Source organism: Bison bison, unplaced genomic scaffold, assembly GCF_000754665.1.
Source record: "Bison bison bison isolate TAMUID 2011002044 unplaced genomic scaffold, Bison_UMD1.0 scf7180017864472, whole genome shotgun sequence".
In the NCBI taxonomy this organism is placed as follows: domain Eukaryota; kingdom Metazoa; phylum Chordata; class Mammalia; order Artiodactyla; family Bovidae; genus Bison; species Bison bison.
In genome coordinates, this window is record NW_011495033.1 from 13,953,439 (window position 1) to 13,980,085 (window position 26,647).

Sequence of the window (26,647 nt, forward strand, 5' to 3'; positions counted from 1 at the left end):
CGCTGTGCAACATGGCCAATAAATAAATAAATGAGTAAAAAAAGTGATAAAAAATGTTAATAGGGCAGATTAAACTTAAGAGTATATCTTGTCTGTAGTCATTACATCTTGAACAGAGGAAAAATTGAGGAGTATTACTCCAGTATTTGAAAATGATTATTTATCAGAAATTGCTTACTGAAATGAAGTTCCAACATAAATCTTTGTGTTTCACATTTGTCTTACTTCACAGAGTAAATGAAAATATTAACCAAGATTCATATCAGGACTAAGCTTGTTCATAGATTGCAACCATAGGTTGGTTACAAATGAAGTCTATAAAAAAAATCAATAATAGCATTTTGTGAGAATCAATTGGCTATATAAAATTTATAAGAAAAGGTGTACTCCCTTCTGAAACATCATGAAAAAGACAGTAAAGGAATAAAAAAGGCATAAACTCATAGGACAAAGAATAGGAACAGACACTATAATAGATGATACATGTGAACTGAATCCTGGAAAATGGAACAGTGGTAACTGACTTGGCAGAACAGAGGAAAGCTGAGGCTTGACTGGATGGTAGAGAAGCCAACAGGAAGCAAGACAAATCCCAGAAGTTTCAGACATGAAAGCACCAAGTCCCTTTGAAGGTTTGGATCGGCTTAATTGGATTAATTGAAAATCTTAACGACTGGATAGGCCTTTGACATCTTCCCTCCAGTCCATGCAGCCAGGCAGTGTCCTGGTTTTCATTTTATGGACAGGTCTATTCTCTGGAGAAGTTAGAGTTGCTGAATTTGGGTCACTAGGCATAGCAGGGTCATGTCTATGTCACTATTCAGAAGACAGGGGATGGTCCTGAACTGAAAAGTGAGACACTCAATTCCCTTCCTCAGCTCAGCTACCCAAATACAAGCCACCCAAATTTAATTCCTGGCCTCAAAACCCCACACTTCTCACTCCTCCTGGAGGAGACTAGATTCTCTCCAGGGAAACTGGCTTTAGCTTGACAATATCCACATCCGCTACTTTGAGCTGCCAACCAACTATCTTTTTTGTGTCTTCCTTTGACATATAATAGCCAAGATCATCAATCATTTTAGGATGAGTCTTAAATATGAAGAATAGAGACCAAAATAAACAGAGAGGGAAATGGAAAGAATGTAGAAAGTAGAATAAAACTTGAAAAAAAAATAAAAAAACTTCAGAAACCGATATGGATAAGGATGGGGGAAAGGAAGGAGAGGGTGAGATGAATGGAGAGAGTAGTATGGAAGCATATATACTAACATATGTAAAATACACAGCCAAAGGAAATTTGCTGTATGACTCAGGGAACTGAAACTGGAGCTCTGTAACAACCTAGAGGGAAGGGACACATGTACACCTATGGCTAATTCATGTTGATACATGACAGATATCAAACCAGTATTGTAAAGCAATCATCAATCAATTAAAAATAAATTTAAAAAAGGATCAAGGCCAAAAAAAATTCGAGATCTTGCATTCTTGAAAAAGGAAAAGAAAGTTTTTAAAATTAAAAATAGTAGAAATTTAAAAAATGTAACAGAACAGTTTGAAGATTAAAGTTTTAGATGAGAACAGAAAAAAATGGAGAGAATTTTATCAAATAAACAATACAAAAATATTCCCCAGAACTAAAGAACTTGAATTTCCAGATTGAAATTATACTGAAATTATTCAGCATAATTTGAACAAAGATGCACATTGAGGCATGCCATCATTTAGAACACCAGAAGCAAAGAGGATATTCTAAAAGCTTCCAGAGGTAACGCAGCCTAGATACAGAGGACTGAGAATAGAATGACATCAGAGTTAACAGCCACCCTGCAATTCTGACGGAGAATGTTTACAATCCCATACCTGGCCAAAATTTCAGTCAAGTGTGAGAACAGAAGTGAGATAATAATGGGAATTTCCAGGATAATGGTGACCATAAGTCCTTGGAAGACAGTTTTGTAGTGGGCCCAGGGCAGGGGTCAGCGAACCTTTCCTGTGAAGGGCTAGATAATAAATATTTTAGGCTTTACAAGGCGTCTGATCTCTGCTACAACCACTCAACTCTGCGTCAAAACAGCCATGGACAATGACTGTGGCTGTAATCCAATAAATGTTATTTATGGCTATTGAAATTTGAATTTCATAGAGTTTTCATATGTCACAAAGTATTATTCTTCTTTTGATTTTTTTCCCACCTACTACAAATTGTAAAAACCATTCTTAGCTCATAAGACCTAGTAAAATAAGCAAGTGTAACAGAGGGCTTCAGCAGGGAAAAAAAAAAGGAAATAGATAAATTACCTAGTGCATTTGAATATTTTGAGTGGAGTTTATTATTTTTCTGTAAAGTTTGGCCAGGTTACTGAGAAGTGCTTAAAAAAATAAATATATAAACAATGTCTAGGAAAAAGTTGTATAAGAAAATAAATGAAATCATAGTTAACATGTAATGATCAGCTGTTACACAATATTTTATAGTATAAACATTGAGTATTTAATTAAAAATTATGACATAGGATACTATAAAACTCTTAGAGGAACACATAAGCAGAACACTCTTGACACAAATGACAGCCAAAAATTATGACACAGGTATATTGGGAAGACAGAAGAAAGTAGAAATTAGCAGTTCTCTAAATTTATACAGAGTTTAACTTTGAGGGGAAAAAGAAACAGTACAATATTATAAACATATTACTTAGAAACATGGAGGTAAACACCAGAAAACAATCACAAAAGTGGATAATGTTGCCTTTGGGCAAATGGGAACCAAGATTATAGACAGAGGACTCAGAGGACTACTATTTCTTGTTTGTGTATTTCTTTCTAATAAGCCTTGAAGTAGTATTGGACAGTTAACCTTTGGCATATACTATTAGCTGGAAAAACAGCACCCTTCTGAGAGTGGGTCATCTCTTTCTAGCCATTTCCTGGTGGTTGTTCCAGTGCCTATGCATTCAGATCTCTAAAGAATTCTACATATTCCAATGTATATCATTTGGGAAATTATTTTTTGATGAAAAAAAAATCTAGGAGTGAAATAATATTTTCTCTTATCTCTTCTGTATGTGTGTGTCCTGGGCCCTGGGTCATTATTACTATCTAATAGCCTTATAATTAAATATAGTAATTGACACAAGTAGAGAATTAAAAGACTATGTCTTATCTGTCAGGATAGAGAGATCCAGTCTGAGATATTTTCTAGATTAACTGTATAAAAAAATCATCATAGCTTTTCCAAAATTAAAAGATAATGAATTCTCACCTCAATTAGGACAGAGGATTGAGCAAGCTAAGGTTTCTTTTACTATCATTGCTTTATTAAAAGCTTTAGATACTCTGTAGAGGATAACTGTTCAATTAACAGAGTATATAGCAATCTAGATGAGACATGTACTGTCCCTTTTCCAAAAGGGTAATGAGACTTACAAATTCTTTTTGATAGATTAGGTGCGATTCCAACTGCTAACACTAGATAGAAACTCATTCTTTCATGATGACTCAAAGCATTTTTCTTATTTTTTTAAATTGAAAAATACACTTCCATTTTACTTACTTTGCTTTGAAAAGAATTTAGGGTCAATTAAAAAAAAAAGCCTGTACCACAACATAATAAAAAAAAAAGTGAAGAAATAAGAATATTCCATTATAGAATAGACTATATTAAAAAAGTATTCATATACAAGAATCAGAAATATTTCTCTAAGTCATCCTGTCCCTTCTCCTTATCATCACTCCCCTTTCTGTCTTCTGTCTTCAGTTGACGTCACTATTCCCTGGGCTCTCCCTTGTTTTTGTCTTTTGATATAGTCTATTTTCCCCTACTCTTTTTTTTTTGCTTGTACTGGGTCTTTGTTGTTGCATAGGCTTTTCTCTAGTTACAGAGAGCAGGGGCTACTTTTGAGTTGAGTGTGAGGGCGTCTCATTGTGGTGGCTTCTCTTGTTGCAGAGCACAGGTTCTAGGCACATGGGCTTCAGTGGCTACAGCACGTGGGCTCAGTAGTTGCTGCTCCCGGGCTCTAGAGCACAGGCTCAATAGTTGTGGTGCACGGATTCAGTTGCTCCTTGGCATGTGGGTTCTTCCCAATTAGAGATTGAACCTGTGTCTCCTACATTGGCAGGTGGATTCTTTACTACTGAGCCACCTGGGAAGCCCTCCTCTACTCTCAACTTTGAAAAATTTCAAACCTTGAGAAAATTTATAAGAACAGCATAATTAACATTCATATCACTCACATAGATTCACCAATTGTTATTGGCTAGCTATTTCTCTTTATAGGGGTATATGTGTAATGTATAATGTATGCTATATAATACATATATATAACCACGTGCACGTGTGCCAAGCTGCTTCAGTTGTGTCCAACTCTTTTCGACCCTATGAACCGTAGCCTGCCAGGCTTCTCTGTCCATGGGATTCTGCAGGCAGTAACACTGGAGTGGGTTGCCATGCCCTCCTCCAGATCTTCCTGACCCAGGGATCAAACCTGCTTCTCTTATGTCTCCCGCATTGGCAGGCGGCTTCTTCACCATTAGTGCCACCTGGGAAGCCCCATCTAACCATGTATTTATACATAATTTATGTAATTTTTATATATTACACACACACCCCTATACAGAAAAATAACAGTTGGTGTATCTAGGTGCATGATATATGACTGTTTATGATCCACTAGGTCCTGTGGTAGGTAGGGGATACAATTGTGAGGAAGACCAACATTTCCTGTCCTTATGGAATGTTTACTGGATGTTTACATCATCTCTTTTGTGCCTCCATAGCACTCCTTTTTACACACCCTTATTATGACATTTATTACATAACACTGTAGTTTTTGCTTACACGTTTGTCACCCCACTGGACTGTGAGATATTTCAAGGGTAGGATAAATTTTATTCATCTCTTTCCTCGGGATTTAAAGTATAGCAGGCATTAAGTAATGTTGCATTCAATAAATGAATGGAAGAAATCCTGCTATGTGCTATCTAGCAAGTGTTTTCTATTTTGATTAAGAATACACTTTAATACAATTCTGAAAAATCTCTTGGTGAAGGAGTTTTTTAGTTCTTCAAATCATACCACCTTCATATGGTTAAAGGATGGGTCCAAAAGTATTTCCAGTACAAAGATGGAATCAATAGTAGAGAGAGAATTACACTCTTCCACAAGAGCTGCTAAGGCTGCTAGAAAGTCGCTTCAGTCGTGTACGACTCTGTGCGATCCCACAGACTCCAGCCCACCAGGCTCCGCTAACCCTGGGATTTTCCAGGCAAGAGTACTGGAGTGGGTTGCCATTGCCTTCTCCGCCACAAGAGCAGGCACTGCTACTAAAACTCCACCCTGTGATACAAAAAAATGCTTTTGGTCTGGGGGTACTTTTAAAGCATGGCAGCAATGGAAATTGAAATAAAGTCCTATGTCTAATTTATAATGAAAACGAATGCCTGGTTTTTTGTTCTTTTTCTTGTTTCTCTTTTGGTCTAGCCCAACAATAAGTAATGAAAGTCAGGTTCCTTGAGGCACAACTTTTAGATAAACACCACTGTTCATCTGCTGTTCTGAATTACCTTCCAGGGTAAAATGACTTTTACCGATTATATTGATACAGACCCCAGGGACCACAGACCACTGGATTCAAGACCCCTAGACTGCAGACAATTAAGATGATTAATCTCAGCTCCTTTGTTCTTCCCCTTAAAAACCCAGAACTCAGAGACCAAGTTGGAGTGAATCTGAGACTTGTCTCCCACTTCCATGCTTGGCTTCCTATAATAAAAACCTTACTTTGCGGCAAACTCTCCCAGTCACAGTTTGGCTTTCTGCTCTGCAGACACAGGAGCCTTTTGGCTTTGTGCGCTGCAGACACAGGAGCCCTTCGTTCGGTTTAAAAATGACAATTGCGTTTCTTTAACATCTTACTAAAACACATTTTAAAGGAAAAATGTGTTTACATTCCCACAAACAACTTTTAGTCAATCACTTTCCATTATCAGTTCAATTGATTCCTCTTGAGAAGCCACAGGGCTATTTTTGGTACTTGCTTATTTATGTTGTGCAGCATTGCTATTTGTTAGCTCCAGTCTTGTTTTTCTAAAGAGGCTGCGGCTCCCTAAAGCTTAGCCCAGCACAGTACTAAGCACATAGAAAACAGGTCACACTTTTAAAGCCGATACTCTCACAGAACATAGGGCGATATTAAGACTATATCGAGGAACACCGTATTACTCCTTGTCAAAAAATGTACTTTCTCAAAGTGCATAGGAATCGGAGGTCTTGTTAAAATGTATATTCTGATTCAGTAGGTCTGGGTGGAGCCAGATAATCTGCATTTTAAATAAGAACCCAAGTGATGCACAAGCAGTTGGTCCGCGAACCACATTTTGAGCAGCAAATACATGCACAGGAATGTGCTAAAGGAAGGCGGATACTTTGCTCCAAAACATAGTTTTGCAAGCGTTAATTAAATATAACTCTGATTAGAGCCGAGTCAGGTGGAGCACTTCTTACCCATCCTTAACCCTCCTCTTTTCCGATTCATCTCCTCTCTGAGTCCAGCCAAAGTTCCCACCTCTGCAAACCGTTACGAACGCCAGCAGCAACAGACCTAGCTGCAGGAGAAGCGAGCCCAGGTAACGTAGGAAGATAACCCTGCACTTACTAGTCTTAAGAGTCCGGGGATACGATGGAGTCACGTCAGAGGCCTCTCCCTTGCCATAAAGGAAAATTCAAAATTAAAACCTTATCGCGGAGGGACCAATCGTAGCCTTGGTCTTTCCACAATTCGCTCTCTGTGTAGTGCCGGGAGCACAGTCTGGCTTGTGATTGGCTGAAGCAGCAGGAAGCTCGGGCCAATCAGGAATGAGGCGCTTCTTGTATGAATAAGGAGAAGGCGGGAGCGAAGAGGAGGGGAAGTCAGAGGAAAGGCGTGTCACGTCCCCTTTGCTGTTTGTGGAAGCTTTTGTGTAATTGGTTGGCTCTTCTTCCGACTGCACCAATCGCAAGCTCTCCTCTGCAGAACCCTCGCTGTGAAATTAAACGCCGAGATACGGCCGCAGCCAATGGGGAAAAAAAGGTGCAGGAGCCAATCCTCCTGCGGCGTTTTGTGTCCTTGCCCAACAGGAAAAGGTGTTTCATGCGGAGGGGCGTTTCCAAGCCTCCAATAGGCGGGCGCAGGTGACGCAGAGGGACCAATGAGAACGAGACGTTGAATGACAGCTGTCCAATAGGGACCCTCAGTGCTGGTACGGTATGCGGCTTAAGCGCCGCCGCGGTCTGAGGAATGTCAACTATTCAACATGGAGGCGGAGGTCGATAAGCTGGAACTGATGGTGAGTGTGAAGTGAAGGAGATCTACTGGGTCGTTTATTTTTTCCCCGATGGCCTCCAAGTTGGAACGCGATTTGGAGTCGCCGGAAACCCTGGGCGGAGGAGGCTGGACTAGGGCTCGAGCTCCCTCCTCCTGCACCAAAGGGAGTCGCCGCCGCCTGGTCTCTTTTTAACCGCCGCGAGGGAAGGGGTTACATCCGGGAAACTCGTGAGGGAAATGGCGGGAGATGCTGAGGGTGCGGGGCCTTTGGAATTCCTTGTTTCTTGCTCTCAGCTTTGCGCCCTTCGAGGAGCTGTGGTTGATGCAAACAGCGTTCTCTGTATTTCCACCGAAAAGACCTGACAGAAATGGTCTCTAAACGCCCCTAGAAGGGGAGAGGTCTTTCACCGTCCGAGAAAGCGGGGATAGAGGGTGGGGTGGGAAATACACCGAGAGGGGCGGAGAGAAATCTCTTTAGGGCTGAAGCGTTCACATTCAGCCCGAAGCAGGCTGAACAAGTCTGAGAAAGGATGCTCTACTCGCGTGCACAACTTGGCGGCTGAAGAAGCTCCTAGACCAGTTTGGCCCTTCGGTGGGGGAGAGGTGTGAGCCTTGGGAATCTGAACCACGAGCTCCTTTGCTGGAACGCGGGCGGGATTGGGATGTGGATTGCACCGGTGCTCTGGAGTTGCCTAGCTTCATTCATTGTGAATGTAGGGGGCGGGGGCGAATAATTGGAAAGGACTCCCGCTGCTGCTAGGCTTGTTCGAGGGCGCCAAACTGGAGGGCTTGTCCTAGTTTTTTCTTTTGGATCCTTCCCTCACTTGTCCTCTTTATGCTCTCTCTCCCGTTAGTTGACTAGTGGCTTGATCGCCCGCGCTTTTTCCTTAGTTCCCTTGTTCTGTCTACCCCCCGCCCCCCACACCCCCCACTGCATTACGAGTGTTCGGATTGGGCTGGTTTCCTTTAAAATGTGGAATTTGCAGGACGCACCCATCGTTGATTGATCTCCTGTTCGTTTTTTGTTGTTAAAAATAACAAGGTTAAGTAAAAAAGCCAAAATCTCCATCACAATCCGCTCCTCTTCTCCCTGCCATTCCCTGGCGTTATCCTAAAGTATCGTTTGTACCTGTGCTACCCTCCCCAAGCTCAACCTTGGATCTCCTTAATATCCAAAACATGTAGTGGTCTTTGAAGAAAAACTGTACCATCCTCACCCCCATTCCCACCTCCAGAAAATGCGAGACCTTGACCTTGATAGATCTTATTATCGTTTTCTTCTGATGTAATAATGAATTGAAGTGCCTCTAATATATTAATACAAAACCAACTTTCATTTGCTTTCAGTTGCTTCTGATTTTTTTTGGGTGGGTGTGGAAATTGGGAAGGCGAGAACTGGCAGCAAAGAAGGTAGAATGTAATGCAGCTTTCCAAATCTGTAATAAATGAACTTTTAGTTAAAAGTTTGTTAATTCTTATTGTTAACGGTCTTTTAAAAAAAATCCTGGTTTTTTCCTCCTCCAGATGGATATTTCTGCCTAATTGTAAGGAGCTAAATGATACTAATTGTGCTTTTAACAGTTTTTTTTCCCCTTCAAGTTGGCTTTTAATTTTGAGGTACCAATGAAGTCTTTTCTGACTTTGCATTAGAGTCAATAGTCTCACAGGACATGGTTTAGATTGAACACATTATTTTAAGGGGAAAACAATGATGTGTACATCTTGAAAAAAATAGGTTTTAGAAAACTATGAGATAGCCAGACTCTTAATTTAAACTTTTAGATGTTTGAATGATGTAGTTTTTTACAGTTCTTTTTATGAGAGAAAGAGAAGAAAGCAAGTCTTCTTGAATCCCTTTTAACTGAGTCATAACTTTTTTTGCTGTTCAAATTCTTTGTTTCCATAATCACGGAAACAAAATTGTTTAAAAATTGTATTTGAACTGTTATAGTTGTATTATTATTGTTTTGTACTGATTGGGTAGTATAAAATATGATAGCTCATATTTAGATTTGCCATGTGCTTTTAGAAAAAAATGTTTTATCTGTGAATGGTTTATTTTCTAAGATTCCAAAGGTAAATGATTTCCTGTGTAATCCTCTGATTTTTGGTTTTATAATGGATTTGTTGAGGAATCAATGTTGAATATTTAATAAATGAAATAGAATACATATATCTAAGTTTGAAAAAAAAGTATTTAATTTTTGAGATAAATATCCTCATCTCCGCCGCCCCCCCCCCCCCCAGGGTTTTAACTCCTGATTCAGAAAATTAAACATTTATTTTTAAATACTGTTTTAAAAGCCTGAAGCTTGGCTAGCAGAGTTGAAATACTCTAATATCTGAGATAATGTGACCTAGGATTTGAGGTCAAGACACTCATGTTCCAGCTGTCCTGAATTTATGTTCATTTCTTAGGCTCAATCCAACCAAGTAGATGACCTGGATCACTTAAGGGAAGGTTGGTTAAAAATAATGGAAAGTGTTTTGCATCAATCCTCATTATTAATGGAGGAATAAGCTCATTGTAGGGTAATCTTTGTTCTCTAACTTTCTTCCCTTCACTTTTTGCTTTAGTGTTATTTGTCTAGTGTCCTTCTTTTGTGATAAGGCTAGTGATTATGCACAAAAGGTATTATGATACTATGGTATTATTCTATTTCTGGGTGGACATCTGAATGGTTTCTTACCATTTAAAAGGTTAGGATGTTAATTGGCTAGAATACAAGGAAATCTGATTCTTAAATCTCAAGAGTCTTCTCCTCCCATTATTATTTTCTCTTTGATTTTTCTCAGCTTGAAGGAAATCTTATATTTAAGATGTTTTAGGGGTTAACTGAAATTTTAAAATCCCCTTTCATAGCATTCAGTTAAGTAGTGCTAACAGTATCATGTTTATGACATTGATTTCCTGAAAGTCTGTAAATTCTTGAGATAGGCAAATGCTTTTTGTATTGTAGTTTAGATTCCAGAGAGATAGATTGGGTTTATAGAAATTGGGAAACAATTTACTTTTCATTTGTTTTCTTTGGTAATCTTACTGTTTTGTGTGGCAGTTCATCAGTCAGTTGCTATGGGGGCACTAACCAACACTTCTCAGCAGAACAGAAATATTTTCACAACTTTGCCTTAGTAGTAATTATAAGCTGTTCTGTTAATACCGGTTCTAAGGTATTAGCAACACCCATGTTAGTAACTTATACAGCTTATGATTTATTTACAAAATCCCTTTCTATATCTGCGCATGGTTCAGTTTGAGTATTAATCATAGGTTAGTCGTAAAAAAAATACCACCTTGATATTTAAAGCCTAGTCTTTTTTTTTTTTTTGACATTGATATAAATATTCTTAGGGTTTGGATGTCTTCTGTCCAAAGTGGCAACCCTTCTTTGTATTCTTCTCACGCTGAAGCTTCAACTGATGCAGGATGCTTTTATGTCTTTCCTACCTATTACTGCTAACGAATGCTCTGACTTTATTGCACTACTGTACTTTACAGCTAGCAGTGCAATAGTATTGTCAAAGCATCTGAAAGCAGAACATACACCAGAATTTTGATTCTTGCCTTACATCTTCAGTGTCTGTGAGTAATTTACTGTAACCTGTGTTGCTTAAAACTATATTACCAAGAGTATATGTTTTAGAAAGTAATAATTTGAAAAAATAAGTTTTCAAATAATTAAAAATTCACCACTGTAATGCATTATGAACCACATCGAGAGAACACATTTTATAGCTAACGTCATTATGACTTGTCTAAACACGTAGTACTTTGTTATTTGATTCTTTCTGTTATAGATTTGGATAGGTTCTGCCTACTCTCAGGTTTTATTGAGTTTGAAGATGAATTAGTAAGTGATGAAAACAATCTCTGTTGTATATTTCCTCTGGTAACCTGCCTCATCTTAATTGGTGTTAATTTTGTGTATTGTTTAGTAGTAAATGCTTGAGTTTAAAACTTTAGAATGCATGTTTTAAGGTTCTTTTTGTAATTGTGAGATACAATAAAATGTGAATCCATCACTTCTGTTTTCGTAATCAGTTTGAGATATAATTTACATAGAGTAAAACTCAACAGTTCTAGTTGTACAGTTTGATGAGTTTTGACACATGTATAGTCATGTAACTACTGCCACAGTTATGATATGCCATAAAAATTACTCTTATAACCCTTTGCAATAAACCTCCTCCCAAACTCTCTGGCAACCACCAATCTCCAGTTTTGCCTTTCCTAGAAGTTCATAAAAATGAAATTATATACACAAAGCTTCAAGTCTTTTGTGTCTGGCTTTTTGCACTTAGCATGATGCTTTTAAGATTCACCCATATTGTATGTATGTATTAGTAGTTGCACCATTTTTATTGATGAGTAGCATTCTGTTGTTTAGAATATCAGAAATTATTTATCTGTTCACCAGATTATGCCCGTGATGTTATTTCCAGATTTTGTCTATTATGAATAAAGTTGTTTAAACATTATAATTCAAGTCTTTTATGGACATAATGTTTTTGTTTCTGTTGGGTAGCATCATAAAAGTATGATCTTATAAGAAACTGCTAAAATCTTTTTCAAAGCTCTGTCTTAGGGTTCTAGTTTCTCCAAATCCTCACCAAGATTTAGTTAATATTGTCAGCCTTCATTTTAGCCATTCTAGTAAGTGTGTAGTGGTATCTCATCATAGTCCTAATTTGTGTTTCCTTAATGGTTAATGATGTTGAACATCTTTTCATGTGCTTATTTGAAGTTGGTATATCTTTAGTGAATATATGTTAAAATCTTTTGCCTACTTTTAAATTGAGTTTTGTCTTTGTATTAATACAAAAGTCCTTTAATTTTATCTATTTGCTTTCTCACTGTCTTAACAATATTGAGTCTTCTGATACATGAACATTCTTCTGATACCCTTCTGATACAGGTCTTACTTAATTTCTTTTATAGCCTAGTGTGATTTCTCTTGGTGTTCTGTATCTTAAAAGTAGAACAAGAACAGTAATTATATAATGTGTGTTGTAAATACATTGAATTTCAGAAAAAAATTAAGGTGTTAAGCAAATATCCTTAAAAGATGGCTAGGAGAATAGATAACAGGAAAGAAAGATACCTGAGATGATAGGGATGAATACAAGGACATTATTTGTAGGGGATGAAGAACACGATTGCTCACATAAAACCACTTAATTCTAAATTTTATTTATAAAATCTCTTTCTGAATTACCTTACCTGGCTTCAAGTGTAGCCGTTTTCCTCTTCTTTGGTTTTAATTTCCTGCTATTCACTAGTGCGCTCTTAGAGCAGCGGGTAGAAGTTTGTGTTTTGTTTGTTTGTCTTATGCTGCCTGGCATGTGGGACTGAACCTGTGCCCCCTGCAGTGCAAGTGCAGAGTCTTAACCAGTGGACCTCCAGGGAAGTCCCAGAATTTTGTATATTTTAATAATGAAAGATATTACCTGGGGAGGGACTAAAAGACAAAACTGCTAATTTGAAAACTTTTCTTCTTCCTTGGAGCAAAGTAAAAGTTTTAAAACAAACAAAAAACTTTGTTAGTCAAACATAAGCAAAGATTCATCATTAAGAATATCCCAGATACGGACTTCCCTGGTGATCCAGAGGCAACGATTCTGCACTCTCAATGCAGTGGGTCTGAGTTTGATCCCTGGTCAGGGAACTAAATCCCACATGCTGAAATTAAAGATACTATATACCGCAACAAAGATTGATGAGTCTATGCCTTGCGACTAAGACCTGGTGCAGCCAAATGAATAAAGAAATATTTTTTAAAAAGAATATCCTAGATAAAATTTATTCTTAATTAATTTCAGAAGGTTATACTTCTAATTTATCTTAATGTATAGCATTTTAAAAGTCCTTGGTTCATTGTTTTGTTCTCATTTTTCCAAATTTTTATTTGTCTATTTATTATTGACTGTACTGGTCTCCATTGCTTTGCATGAGCTTTCTCTCTTGCCGCACGTGGCGGCTTCTCACAGTTGTGGAGCATAGGGGTGTGGGCTACAGGAGTCGCAGCACATGGGCTCAGTAGTTCTAGTTCCGGGAGGTACATTGGAAAGAGGCACCTAACCTGGGGAAGGCTTCTTGTTAGAGGTAAGATATAATCTGAGACTGGAAGGGTGAGTAGGGATTAGCCAGCGAAGGAAACAGGAAATGTTCCAGGCAAAGGAAACAGTGCGTGTTCAAGTCCACAGGTGCTACCCACATGGGGGGAAGCTGCCCGTGGTTCAGTAGTGTTGAGATGGTTGAAATGGGGAGCAAGAGGGTTGAGATGAAGAACCAGTAAAATAAATTCTAGCTATTACGTTGAAAACCTTCACCATACTCTATAACATTCCTAAACATCTAAAATTATTATAAATATTCATGTTCTGTAGTAATCATGAACCTATGTTCCTTAATTTTAAAAAATTTTCCATATAAACGTCTCTGGTTTTGGGTAAATTAGAGGGAAATTTAGTGACTTCTGACCAAATCATTATATATTGATTTTTGTGTTCTGTAGTCTTTATTGCCCTATTTATTTATAAGGCCTGTTCAAGGAGGATGTGTGACCTGGAGTGAAATCTTACCAGGCAACTCACAGAACTACAGTCAGGAAGAGAGTCATCAACTCAGCCCAGCCTAGAGCTCCTGAACCCAAGTCAAGCGGCAGATTCATGAGAATAAATTATAGTTGTTTTTAAGCCACTGAGTTTCAGGTTCCACAGTTTTGAAGTGTGTTGCTTTAATCTAGGCTGCCATTTGAATTTTAAAACTTACTATATTCTTTTGCTAGCATGTTGTCTCATCCATTTTTAGCAGTGTAGTCTGCTGCTGCTGCCAAGTTGCTTCAGTCGTGTCCGACTCTGTGCGACCCCACGGACAGCAGCCCAGCAGGCTCCCCCGTCCCTGGGATTCTCCAGGCAAGAACACTGGAGTGGGTTGCCATTTCCTTCTCCAATGCAGGAAAGTGAAAAGTGAAAGTGAAGTCGCTCAGTCGTGTCCGACTCTTAGCGACCCCATGGACTGTAGCCTACCAGGCTCCTCCATCCATGGGATTCTCCAGGTGAGAACACTGGAGTGGGGTGCCATTCCCTTCTGCAGTGTAGTCTAGCTGTGTGTTAATATTATCTCATGAGTAAAAGAAACATTGTGTTTGACCTTAATGAGTAACCAAGGATAAAGCATGTAAAGGGATGGTGCTGTGCAAGTTTCTCTTTCTGGTCCTGAGCTTGATGACATTTAGGGATACCTCAATTTAGGGTTGTCAGGCTTAGTAAATGAAAATATAAATTGTCTGGGAATTCCTGGTGGGCCAGTGGTTAAGATTCCGTGCTCTCCAAATGAAATAACTGACAAAGGATTAATTTCTGAAATATATAAGCAGCTTATACAACTCAATACCAGAAAAACAAACAACCCAGTCAAAAACTGGGAAACAGACATTTCTCCAAAGCCACACAGAATCTATACTCAACATCGCTCATTATTAGAGAAATGCAAATCAAAACTACGATGAGATATTACCTCACAAAGGTCAGAATGGTCAACATCCAAAAGTCTACAAACAATAAATGCTAGAGAGGGTTGGACAAAAGGGAACGCTCTTGCACTGTTGGTGGGAATGTAAATTGATACAGCTGCTATGGAAGACGGCATGGAGATTCCTTAAAAAACTAGGAATAAAAGCACCATAATGACCCAGCAATCCCACTCCTAGGCATATACCCTGAGGAAACCAAAATTAAGAGACACATGTATCCCATTGTTCATTGCAGCACTGTTTACAGTAGCTAGAACATGGAAGAAACCTAGATGCCCATCGACAGATGAATGGATAAAGAAGTGGTACATATACACAATGGAGTATTACTCAGCCATAAAAAGGAATGCATTTGAGTCAGTTCTAATGAAGTGGATGAACCTAGAACCTATTATACAGAGTGAAGTAAGTCAGAAAGAGAAAGATAAATATTGTATTCTAACATATATACGGAATCTAGAAAAATGATACTGAAGAATTTATTTGCAGGGCAGCAAAGGAGAAACAGACATAGAGAATAGACTTATGGACGCAGGGAGAGGGGAGGAGAGGGTGAGATGCATGGAAAGAGTAACATGGAAACATATTACTGTATGGAAAATAGATAGCCAACGGGAATTTGCTGTATGGCTCAGGAAACTCAAACAGGAGCTCTGTATCAACCTAGAGGGGTGGGATGGGGAGGGAGATGGGAGGGAAGTTCAAAAGGGAGGGGATATTTGTATACCTATGGTTGATTCATGTTGCGGTTTGACAGAAAACAACAAAATTCTGTAAAGCAATTATCCTTCAATTAAAAAAAAAAAAAAAGATTCTGTGTAAGGTCCTGGATTCAATCTCTGGTTGAAAACTGAAATCCTACAAGCTGTCTGGCCAAAGAAAAAAGAAAAGATGCCCCGTTAAATTTGAATTTCAAATAGGCAATAGGAAATTTTTTAGTATAGTTATGTCCAGATATTGCATGGGATGTACTTAGAAAATTTTTTTTATTGTTTATCTGAGATTCAGGTTTAACTGAGTGTCTTGTATTTTATGTATCAAACACCCTTTCAGAATGCATTTTCATACAGTTATGAACAGAGTACATTAGATTATCATATTTATTGGTCAAATAATTACCAGTTATGACTTCTTATATCTACTGTGTATGAGGAACTGTGCTAAGCAAAGGTTAATATATGAGCCATCAGGAGAGACATAAATCACAAAAAATCTGCATGAAGCAAGAAGCACAAGATGCTGTGTCTGAACAAATATAATCTCTGTCTTCTACAGTCTTTTAGCCCAGTACATAGATAATACAGACAAATATATTTGTATTGGGTGAGTGGGAGGAGGTAGAAGATAACTTCAAAAGAGATTCCTCTCTTATATAAAAGCATATTTGTCATGAAAACTTTCAGAAATCCAGATTTAACCTTTGTTTTATTCCCTGGGGAAGGGACAATTTACGACTACAATTTACTAGAAGTCATCACAGATGTAGATGACAAACTTACGGTTACCAGGGGATAGGGTAGAGGGAAGCGATAAACTGAGAGATTGGGATTGTCATATACACACTATAATATATAAAATAGATAACTAATAAGAATTTGCTGTATAGCAGGGGGAACTCTACTCAATACTTTGTAATGGCCTAGATGGGAAAATAATCTAAAAATAAAGTGAATATATGTATAACTGATTCACTTTGCTGTATACCTGAAACTACCATAACATTGTAAATCAGCTATACTTAACGATAAAAGTTTTCAAGAAGAGTTTGTAAATCAAAGTTAAAAAGAAAAGGAAGGGATAGTTATCTTGCTTTTTATGTGTTCAGGCAATATGCTTAGCATATTTTTAATTAAAAAAAAAAAGCAGATTATCTCTTGGAACTTAACATACATACTGCACTCAGCCCCTCGGCCCCAATCTTTAGGAGTTCACAGGTTCCGTTTAGTTGGCAATCTACTTTGTTGCCTTATCGTTGACACTAAGACAAGCTACATTTTTACAGTGACAGTTATTCATTTATTTTTCTTTAGGCTATGGATCCTTCAAGGAGCTTCATCTCACCAGAATAATGTAGACAGATCCATAAAATTGCCAAATATCAAGTGGGGATTTATAGAACCTTGCCCCAATAAGATCACGGGATATCTGCTATTCAGAGGTTCAAATGATTTGACATTAAATGATGAGACATCATTAATCTTGCATCCTTTTATACAGATTGTGTAAAAATTGCTACCAAAGATGTATTCCCTCAAGATTATACTAAGTTTTTGCTGTAGGTATTTACATTATTCTAATTGTGGTCTGCAATTTAGCAATGTACCTGTTTTGTCATATTTGATGACATTCTGACTTTATACTCTGAAGACAGTATATCATGAATATTTGATATATACATATAAAACAATATTATACCCCATTACACAATATTATTCTCTATATATTACATATAAATATGTATTTAAGACATCACCGACTCGATGGACATGAGTTTGAGTAAGCTCCAGGAATTGGTGATGGAGAGGGAAGCCTGGTGTGCTGCAGTCCATGGGGTCGCAAAGAGTCAGACACGACTGAGCAACTGAACTGAACTGAAGAGCATGCTATTTACCAGGTGCTGCTAGAGAGTAATGATTTTTAAAAATAACAGTAAGGCAACTTCCAGGTAGACCAGTGGTTAAGAATCTGCCTTCCAATGCAGGAGACGCAGGTTCCATCCCTGGTCAGGGAACTGAGATCCTACATGCTGCAGGACAACTAAGGCATTCTGCCCACAGCAACCAGAGAAGCTCCCAAGCTCTAGAACCCTTGTTCCACAAGGCAGACCCAGAGCAGCCAAAGTAAAACAACATAAAATGATTGAAAAACATAAATTAACCAAAAAAAAAAAAAAAAGCAGTGAAATTCAGTGTGGCTGCGGTGTAAAATATGAAGTTTCAGTGAGAAAATTTAAATTTTTAAAAATTTTATTGGAGTATTTATTGATTTACAGTGTTGCGTTAGTTTCCCCTGTACAGCAAAGTGAATCAGTTATACATGTACATATGGAGAGAATGTTAATTTTTTGTGAAGAATCATACTAAGAGTTGAAAGTAATTTCACAGGCACTGAGAAACTAATGATCTTTAAGTGAAGAGTGACAGTATGCAGAATGTGAGTGCGTGCATGTTTAGTCACTCCATCGTGTCCAACTCTTTGTGTCTGCAAGGACTCTAAGCCAGCTCCTCTGTCCACGGGATTCTCCAGGCAAGAATACTGGAGTGGGTTGCCACTGTCTTCTCCCGGAGATCTTCCTAATCCAGGGATCCAACCCTACGGCTTCTGCCATGGCAGGCGGATCCTTTACCACTGAGCTGTTACACTTAAAAAAATAGTTATTATACGTGTAATACATATTCATTGTAATTTAATTAGAAGACAGGTATGCAAAAGGAGAGAAAGACCCAACAATTCCATGACAATTAAGACTGTGTTGTAGGGGCTTCCTTGGTGATCCTGTGGTTTAAGAATCCACAGGGGACTTGGGTTTGAGCCCTGGTCTGGGAAGATTCCGCATCCCGAGGAGCAGCTAAGCCCGTGTGCCACAACTTCTGAGCCCACGTGCTACAACTACCGAAGCCTGTGTGCCTAGAGCCTGGGCTCTGCAGCAAGAGAAGCCACCGCAATGAGAAGCCAGCACCCTGCAAGGAAGGGTAGTCCCCACTTGCCTCAACTAGAGAAAGCCCGAGTACAGCAACAAAAGACCCACCACATCCAAACAATAAATAATTTAAGAAAAAGACTGTTGTATATTCTAGCTTCTGTTGTAGGTGTATTTTTAACTGTTTTTTCTAAACCAGGTTCATTCTATATATTATGAAAATCTGTTCCTTGTAGTCCAGTATATGTCCATAGCACAGTTAACATAAATAACCTAAGATTCTGAAAACTTAAAAAAAATTCAATAGAATACTTTAACTGATAAAATCAGCCTTATGTGTACTACCGTCATAATTGTCCCATAAAAACCTGCAGAATAGGAACTGATGCGCCTGAAACTTCACGCTTTCTTCTGCCTTGATATTGTTATTTGCCTGAAACAACATGTCTGTAACTGGGTGCTTGTGCATATTGCTATTGCTGCTTCTCTGTTTCAGACAAGCATAGACATGTGTTTGTTCTGTCTGGAAGAGACTGGATAATAGCTCTCTAGCAGAAATATACAACAAAACAATTGTGATTATGTAGACATTAGAAGTGGCCCTCAACTTGCTAAGAGCTTGAAATATTTCTTCTTAAAACAGGCTTTAGAGGGTGGTTGGATTCCCAGGCTATTCTTTCAAGTGAGTGAACTTTAATCTGTTCCCTTTTGTCATTGAACATTAGTCTGTATGTTAGAAACTCAGGATATAAAAGTGGAAAGACAAGGGTCTTGTCAGCAAGAGACTTGAAATCAAAATGGGGATACTACCATGCAAACAAATGATTGTAATATATGACATGAAACGAGAAGCCTTAACCATGAAAAGAAAAATGAAAGTAGATAAAGGTGTTTCTAAATTTATTGGAGAGAGGAGAATGTAAGGAAAGGCATGCTTTAAGTAGATTCTTTGGTTGATAATACAGCTAACCTGGATCTAGGAGTATTAAGATAGCTAATTCTCCCTTAAAACGTGTCTAAGGAAAATGTATTTCTAAGCTCAGCTACTGAGTCCAGAATATACCTCTACCAACTCCTCTTACCAACGAAGGCAAGAACCTTCGTTTTCCTGTGTTTTGATACTGTTGAGACAGGCTTTCTCACAAGAGGATGTGTTTGGAGCTGGTCCTTCTGAAAGGGAGCATTATTGTGGCAGTGGGAATCTGTGGGTTGCTTGTAAAGAGGAAATATTTTTTAAACTGTACTGCAGTTGTATCCTGCTGTGAAATATTTTAGTGGTATGTAATATAGTGTGCCTTTTATCTAAAGCCTTAAGCTGGATATAAAAACCAGTACTACAGAATGTTATATACTTGTGAAATACGGGGCATGCTCTTTAAAACTCTAAATTATTTCCTAAATTGTTCTTTTACTTATTCGTATGGTTTCTTCTGTACAACCACAGTCTGTTTCCAAGGATATCCAATTGTCAGGATGTAATTTGGTTGTCTTTGGGGCTTTAACATTGATTTCCATGGACTTTTCCTAGCTAAATTGCCTATTTTTATTTACCACTTTTGGGATTAATATAAAACTTTTCCCATTTATTTTTATTACTGAGTTAGAGGAAAACTGTGAATATGAAATATGAATGTCTTGGGCTTTAAAAAAAATTCACGTTTTATTTTAAATATTCTAATATGTCTAAAAATAAGACAGATAGCTAAAACTAATTAAATAGCAACTACGCTGTTTTTCAAGGCTTCCCAGAAGCTAATCTATAACTGAGGAGGGTTGTGAATGAAGTTCAGCAATATCATTTTGTTCTATTAATGAGACACTAATGAGTTTCGGAGGCTGTCATAATTGGTTAGTAAATTTCCTACAGTGTAACTGAAAATTTCCCTGTTTATTACCAGATCCTAGAACCCTATCGATATTGTCTCTGCTGTGTAAATAGCTCTGAGTAGTGCAATATTGCTTATAGGGTTTTGGTGTTTGGGAAGAACAATGGGCATGTTGCAGAAACAATGTAGCTGAAACGGAAGCAACAGTCATTTTCGTTTAGGAATAAAATAGTAGAAGCTAGTTTTTAATACAGACATTAAAATCTGAAACTCAAATGTCAAATTTTTATATATTAGAAGAAACACTTTTCTTAATTTTAACATTTTGATAAATTAAACCTTGTTTTATTGTAGTATAATGAAATAATAGAATTTTATTGTTGGAAGGGAGTAGATTTCCAACTCATTTAATAGGAGAGACTCAGAGAGACAGAAGATACTGGAGGCCACATAACTGTTAGTGAGACCAGGGCTAGAATTTCTGCCACGTATCTCAATCCTCTTATTTTCTTTTTTTCAGTACCGTACTAGCAGGTTGTATTCAGAGAGAATTTTTTAATGGACTAAGTGCAGATTTAAAACAAAAAAAAACCAACTTTCCATTTAATGTTGGTTTTCCCCCCATCTGTGTGATTCTCTTTGGCTTTGATGTCATATATAACTTTGGTCTAACTACATAAAAACAAGAGTAATGAAAATAGAAGTAGAGGGAAGTCACTTAGACTGTCTTCTTTGTTTATAAAATGAAGGGTTCAGATGAGAGAATCTTCACTGTTTCTCTGTTTCTCAACATTGCATTGACATCCTTTTTCCTTTTTTGTCCCTGTTTAATCTATACCCTGGGCTTTCGTTGTGGCTTAGCTGGTAAAAAATCTGCCTGCAATGCAGGAGACCTGGGTTTGATCCCTGGGTTGGGAAGATCCCCTGGAGAAGGGAAAGGCTACCCACTCCAGTATACTGGCCTAGAGAATTCCATGGACTGTATGGGATTGCAAAGAGTGGGACACGACTGAGCGACTTTCACTTCACAAGCAATAGTCCACTGACTTGCTAATAAGTAAATACTTCCCCTAGGTATTATCACAAAATATTCTCTTCAGTTCTTCAAGGAGGGTAACATTCTACTCAAACCGTTGTTTCTCCTATATTTTAAAAAGAGGTTTTGGACTTAGCTGGCAGTCCAGTGGTGAAGGTCCACGCTGCCACTGCAGGGAGCACTGGTTCTATCCCTGGTCTAGGAAGACCCCACATCTACATGCCATAAGGCGCGACCAAAAACCAAAACAAAAGGTTTTAAATTGTGGTTAAATACATATAACATAAAATTTACCATTTTAACCACTTAAAATGTGGACTCAAAATAGAACTCAGCAGCCTATGTACATTCTCATTGTGCAACCATCGCCACCGCCCATCTCCAGAGCTTCATCATTGCTAAACAAACTCTGCATATGTTAAACAATGACCCCCTATTCCCTGCACCCCCTGTCTTTAAAAATCTGTTTAAAATTCTGTTTGTTCTCTGAAATATTTTCCAAATAAAAGTATGGGCATATTACTTAAAGGGGAAATGGAAGAAAATTTTAAAGACTTTTTGGAAGCAGTGATGTACATATAAATGCAGCAGTTGTGTGAAAGTGGGAAGTCCTGAATTTTAGCATTTGCCAGCTTTCCTGTTGTGTATTTTTCCACCCTATCTGATTTCAGGTTACCAGCAGGATGTCACAGAAAATGGAGCTGGAAAGACATGCAGTAGTAGCATGTGATATATTCCTACTGTATAGATATGATAGGGCTCAAGAGCATAGATGAGTAAAATTAGTAAAACTAGGAAATTTGGGGTTTTGTGTATGTATTTTTTTTCAATAATTTAATTGTACATTTAATAATTTAATTTTTAGTGATGCTCTTGTTTAACAATGGGCTTACAAGAATTCCTAAAAATTTAGCTGGCTCCATCATGCTGTTGATTGGAAGCATACTCTTTGGTATCTTATTAAAATATAAATTACTTAAGAGAAGGAACACTTCTTTAAAGTACTATTCGGTGGTTTTTAGTACCTTGTGGACCTGCAGGCATTATATGAAGCCATAGCTGAAACCACTGTCTTGAGGAGAAGACTTTGTAAAATGGACTATGGGATTATGTCAGTTAAATTTAAGCAGAGCTAAACTATCAAGTTTAAAAACATATAGGCTTAAGAATATCAGGTTAAGGGCTCCTAGAATAGAGATTCTATTTTAAGGTACCCCTGGATGGAGTAACGAATCCCATAATCCTAAGAATTTTGTAGTAACTATTAGGTTAGTTTAAAACATTAGTTTTAAAATCTTTTATTTAAAGTTATGCTTTAGAATGTTGTATAAGACCTCAAATTACACATAAAGCTACAGAATTATGGTCTATTCCAGCAATTAAATCAGGTCTTCAGTGCTTAGAGCCTTTGCTTAATTGATTTGTCTTCCTCCCACTTCCTCTCCCTACTCTCCATCCACATGTGAAGGAAAAGTTAATTCTTGAGCATATTTTAATATGGGAAATTATACCAACAGGAATTTCTTTACATATATACATATATTAATACATATATAGTAATAGTATGCTTAAAGAAGTCTAATTATTGATAGATTTAATCATGGCAGCTTATGTAACAAGTATATAAGACAAATGAAATGCCTCCACTTTTGGAAAACATTTTAAATACTTTTTAGACAAAGAACTGGAGAAGGAAATGGCAACCCACTCCAGTGTTCTTGCCTGGAGAATCCCAGGAACGGGGAAGCCTGATGGGCTGCCGTCTATGGGGTCGCACAGTCGGACACAACTGATGTGACTTAGCAGCAGCAGCAGCAGCAAAGAACTAATACATTTGTTTTTCTGATTCAGCAACTCCTTGATGTTAGAGATGCAAATCAGACTGATTCCTGGGAAATTTTTTTAAAACAAAAACTGACTTTTTTCCCTTCTATTTCTACTCTAAAAGTTTTTGGTTGTAAAAATTGAATGTTATTAATTGAAGTTTTCTGATCAAATTTAGGCCAATGATGAGAAATTATTAGTGATGGAAGATTTAGTTTATCTCTTTCTGAACTTTGTTCAATAATGACAGCTTCTGACTTGAGAAGCATTTTAACTTCTGAGAACCTTTTTTTCTTATTCTACATTCCAAAGTAGAACTCTTGGTTTACTTTTTGTATAATAAAAATATCTGTATAGCACTTCTCATTAGATCTAAGAACTACTTTTTGTTGGTTTTACCCTTCCCATTAAGGCTTTACATTTTCAAGAATCAATCTTTAGTCCAGAGCTTAAGCTGACAGACAGGTCTGAACTGTGTCCCTAAAGCAGTCTCCTCAGCTGTGGGCTAGAAATGGGAGACCTTCCCTGAGGAAATCACGTTTTACCTTTCAGAGTAAACTCAAAGGACCATGGTTGTTTCCCTGATAAATTCAAGGCAGTACATGCTTTAAGATCTTGTAAAAGATGTAGAATTCTCCCAAATTAAGAATAATTTGTAGATTATGTCACATTCAGAGATAAACCACTTTTAATAATAATATATATGCTTCCCAACTTTTCCATATGAACACACATGTATTTTACAGCCTATGGCAGTTTTCCCCCTTTTTCTCCCTTAGAAGTTTACTGCAGATCAAGGTTCCACGCTAGTACCCAGGTTAAATAAATTGTGCTTACTTGGCCTGCTGCGCCATTATTATATTGTATGTAGCTTTTCTTGTGTAACTTATGGCTCTTTAAGCCTTCTAGTTCTGGCCTGTGTGGCACGTATTTATAGTTCTTTGGTTAATAGGGCTGTAAATTGTGTTAACAGCCTGAGTATCCCTAAAAATAAATTTGTTCTGTGCTTTAACTTGAAACCACATATCCTTCCAGAGGTAGAAAAACTGCCTAATTGATGAGTGTGGTGGTAATTCCTGAAGCCATTGTTAGTTCTTAGTAGAGCATGGGTATTCTAGATGATGGAAGTTTAATATACTTTCCTATTTTCCTATTTTCAAAATTAGTATATATGATATTAAAAATATAAAGAGAAAAGAAACAACAGCTATAGTATCATGTTTTGTGAAATGTCTTTTGGTTCGTGAACTAATGATCTGTGCTGATCTCTAGTTCCAGAAAGCTGACTCTGATCTGGACTACATTCAGTACAGGCTGGAATATGAAATCAAGACTAATTATCCTGATTCAGCAGGCAAGGTAATCTGCAAAAGAAATATCTTTTTAACAGAATATTTTATTAAAAGATTTTCTGGTAGTATTTCTAATAGTAGAGTATAACATTTACATTATTAAGGATTACATTCTTAGAATCCTTTTGTGTTGGAAGTTAGGTCACAGAATATTGGAGAGATTATACTCATAGTAAAGGAAATGTGTGGCTCCTCTTTTATTTTTAAACTGTAAACAAGAATTATTGAGTCTAAATGTGTAAACAACTGTGGAAGCCTCTGAAATTGTGAAAGAATATAGATACTTTTAGGGCAGTGGTTAACTAAGAGGGGAGAAATCCTAGCTGTCATGATATTCTCTGAGGAAGATGATGATACATAGACTGTATAAAATTATATACTTATTCTAAGTTTAGATTGACTAGAAATACTGTTTATAAGTCATAAAGTTATAACTACATGTACAGATGCCTATAGAGATAAAGAAATTTTTAAACCTTGTCTGTTAACATTAATTTAGCATGTAAAACATTAATTTATCACTTTATGGTACTCTTTTTTTCTCTTATAGCACTTGGTAGCAGATAAGAAATATTGTACTTTACTGTTTCTTAAAAAAAATTATACAATTGAAATTTCGGGGGAATTGTGTAAACGTTCAAATTAAAATAAAATTTTAAATAAAATTGGGAAAGCACTGTGAATGTTCAGTTTTTACTGCTTACATGAAATAATGGAATGCCAGGATTCTATAGTATAGTTTTAACTATTCTACCTCCTTAATTGACTTGACTTTGTCCTTCCCTCTTTTCTCTCTTACTGAAGAAAATCAACCCATTCTGGTCAAGTGGTACCCCAGGTAATTAGCCAAAGCACTCATCTGAGTCAGTGTATTTCAAGTACTATCTGGAAGACATTTCGTTTGGGGCTTCCACTTTTCTCCCACCTTCTATCTCTCATTTTTATTACATTTCCAGTTGTTTTATTCTTCTACAACTTTTTTTTCAAAAAACAGCTTTACTGAGCTATAATTCACATACCAAAGAATTCACTCTTTTAAAGTAGATAATTTAGTGGTTTTTAGTATGTTTAGTTTATTGTAATTTTTAGCAGTTTAGTATATTGTATGGCCATCATCACAATAAATATTTGAGTATTTTCATAACCTCAGAAAGAAACCCATACCTATTAGCTGTTTCTCCCCATTAACAACCACTTCCCCCTCCCCTGGCCAGCTTCTAGCAACTACTAATCTACTTCCTGTCCTACAGATTTGCTGTCTGAACATTTCATATAAACAGAATCACACAATATGTGGCCTTTTATATCTGGTTTAGCATTTTATTTAAAAATTGAAATATATTTGATTTACAGTTTTTCAGGTAGAGAGCAAAGTGATTCAGTTATACACACAAAAATATGTGTCTGTGTGTATATATATATTTCAAATTCTTTTCCATTATAGGTTATTACAAGATATCGAGTATAGTTCCCTGTGCTATACAGTTGATCCTGTTGTTTATCTATTTTATACATAAGTCAGTCAGTGAGTTCAGTCACTCAGTCATGTCCGACTCTTTGTGACCCCGTGGACTGCAGCACGCCAGGCTTCCCTGTCCATCACCAGCTCCTGGAACTAGCTCAAACTCATGTCCATAGAGAGTCAGTGATGCCATCCAACCACCTCATCTTCTGTCGTCCCCTTTTCCTCCTCCTGCCTTCTGTCTTTTCCAGCATCAGGGTCTTATCCAGTGAGTCAGTTCTTCACATCAGGTGATCACAGTACTGGAGTTTCAGCTTGAGCATTAATCAGTCCTTTGAATGAATATTCAGGACTGATTTCCTTAAAGATTGACTGGTTTGATCTTGCAGTCCAAGGGACTCTCAAGAGTCTTCTCCAATGCCACAGTTCAAAAACATCAATTCTTTGGTGTTCAGCTTTCTTTATAGTCCAACTCTCACATGACTACTGGAAAAACCATAGCTTTGACTAGACGGACCTTTGTCAGCAAAGTGATGTCTCTGCTATTTAATATGCTGTCTAGGTTGGTGATAGCTTTTCTTTCAAGGAGCAAGCGTCTTTTAATTTTGTGGTTGCAGTCACCATCTGCAGTGATTCTGGAGGCCAAGAAAATAAAGTCTTTTACT

At 37.4% G+C, this 26,647-nt stretch overlaps 2 protein-coding genes across 3 annotated transcripts in view; one reads left to right on the plus strand and one right to left on the minus strand.

Moving 5' to 3' along the window:
* Positions 1-6,767, minus strand: part of PRR11 (proline rich 11) — a 28,368-nt gene extending 21,601 nt beyond the window's left edge. The window contains exon 1 of one of the 2 annotated variants that reach the window (XM_010861621.1): positions 6,509-6,624. In XM_010861621.1, the coding sequence (XP_010859923.1) occupies positions 6,509-6,539 (31 nt within the window). In that variant the 5' untranslated portion in view covers positions 6,540-6,624. Of the gene's footprint in view, positions 1-6,508; positions 6,625-6,659 lie in introns of those variants that run through there. The other variant, XM_010861622.1, reaches the window with a different exon arrangement.
* Positions 6,768-7,230: 463 nt separating this feature from the next.
* SKA2 (spindle and kinetochore associated complex subunit 2) overlaps positions 7,231-26,647 on the plus strand; it is a 30,103-nt gene continuing 10,686 nt past the window's right edge. Inside the window, exons 1-2 of the mRNA XM_010861623.1 lie at positions 7,231-7,329; positions 24,441-24,527. Coding sequence (XP_010859925.1) covers positions 7,297-7,329; positions 24,441-24,527 — 120 coding nt within the window. The 5' untranslated portion in view covers positions 7,231-7,296. The remainder of the gene's footprint in view (positions 7,330-24,440; positions 24,528-26,647) is intronic.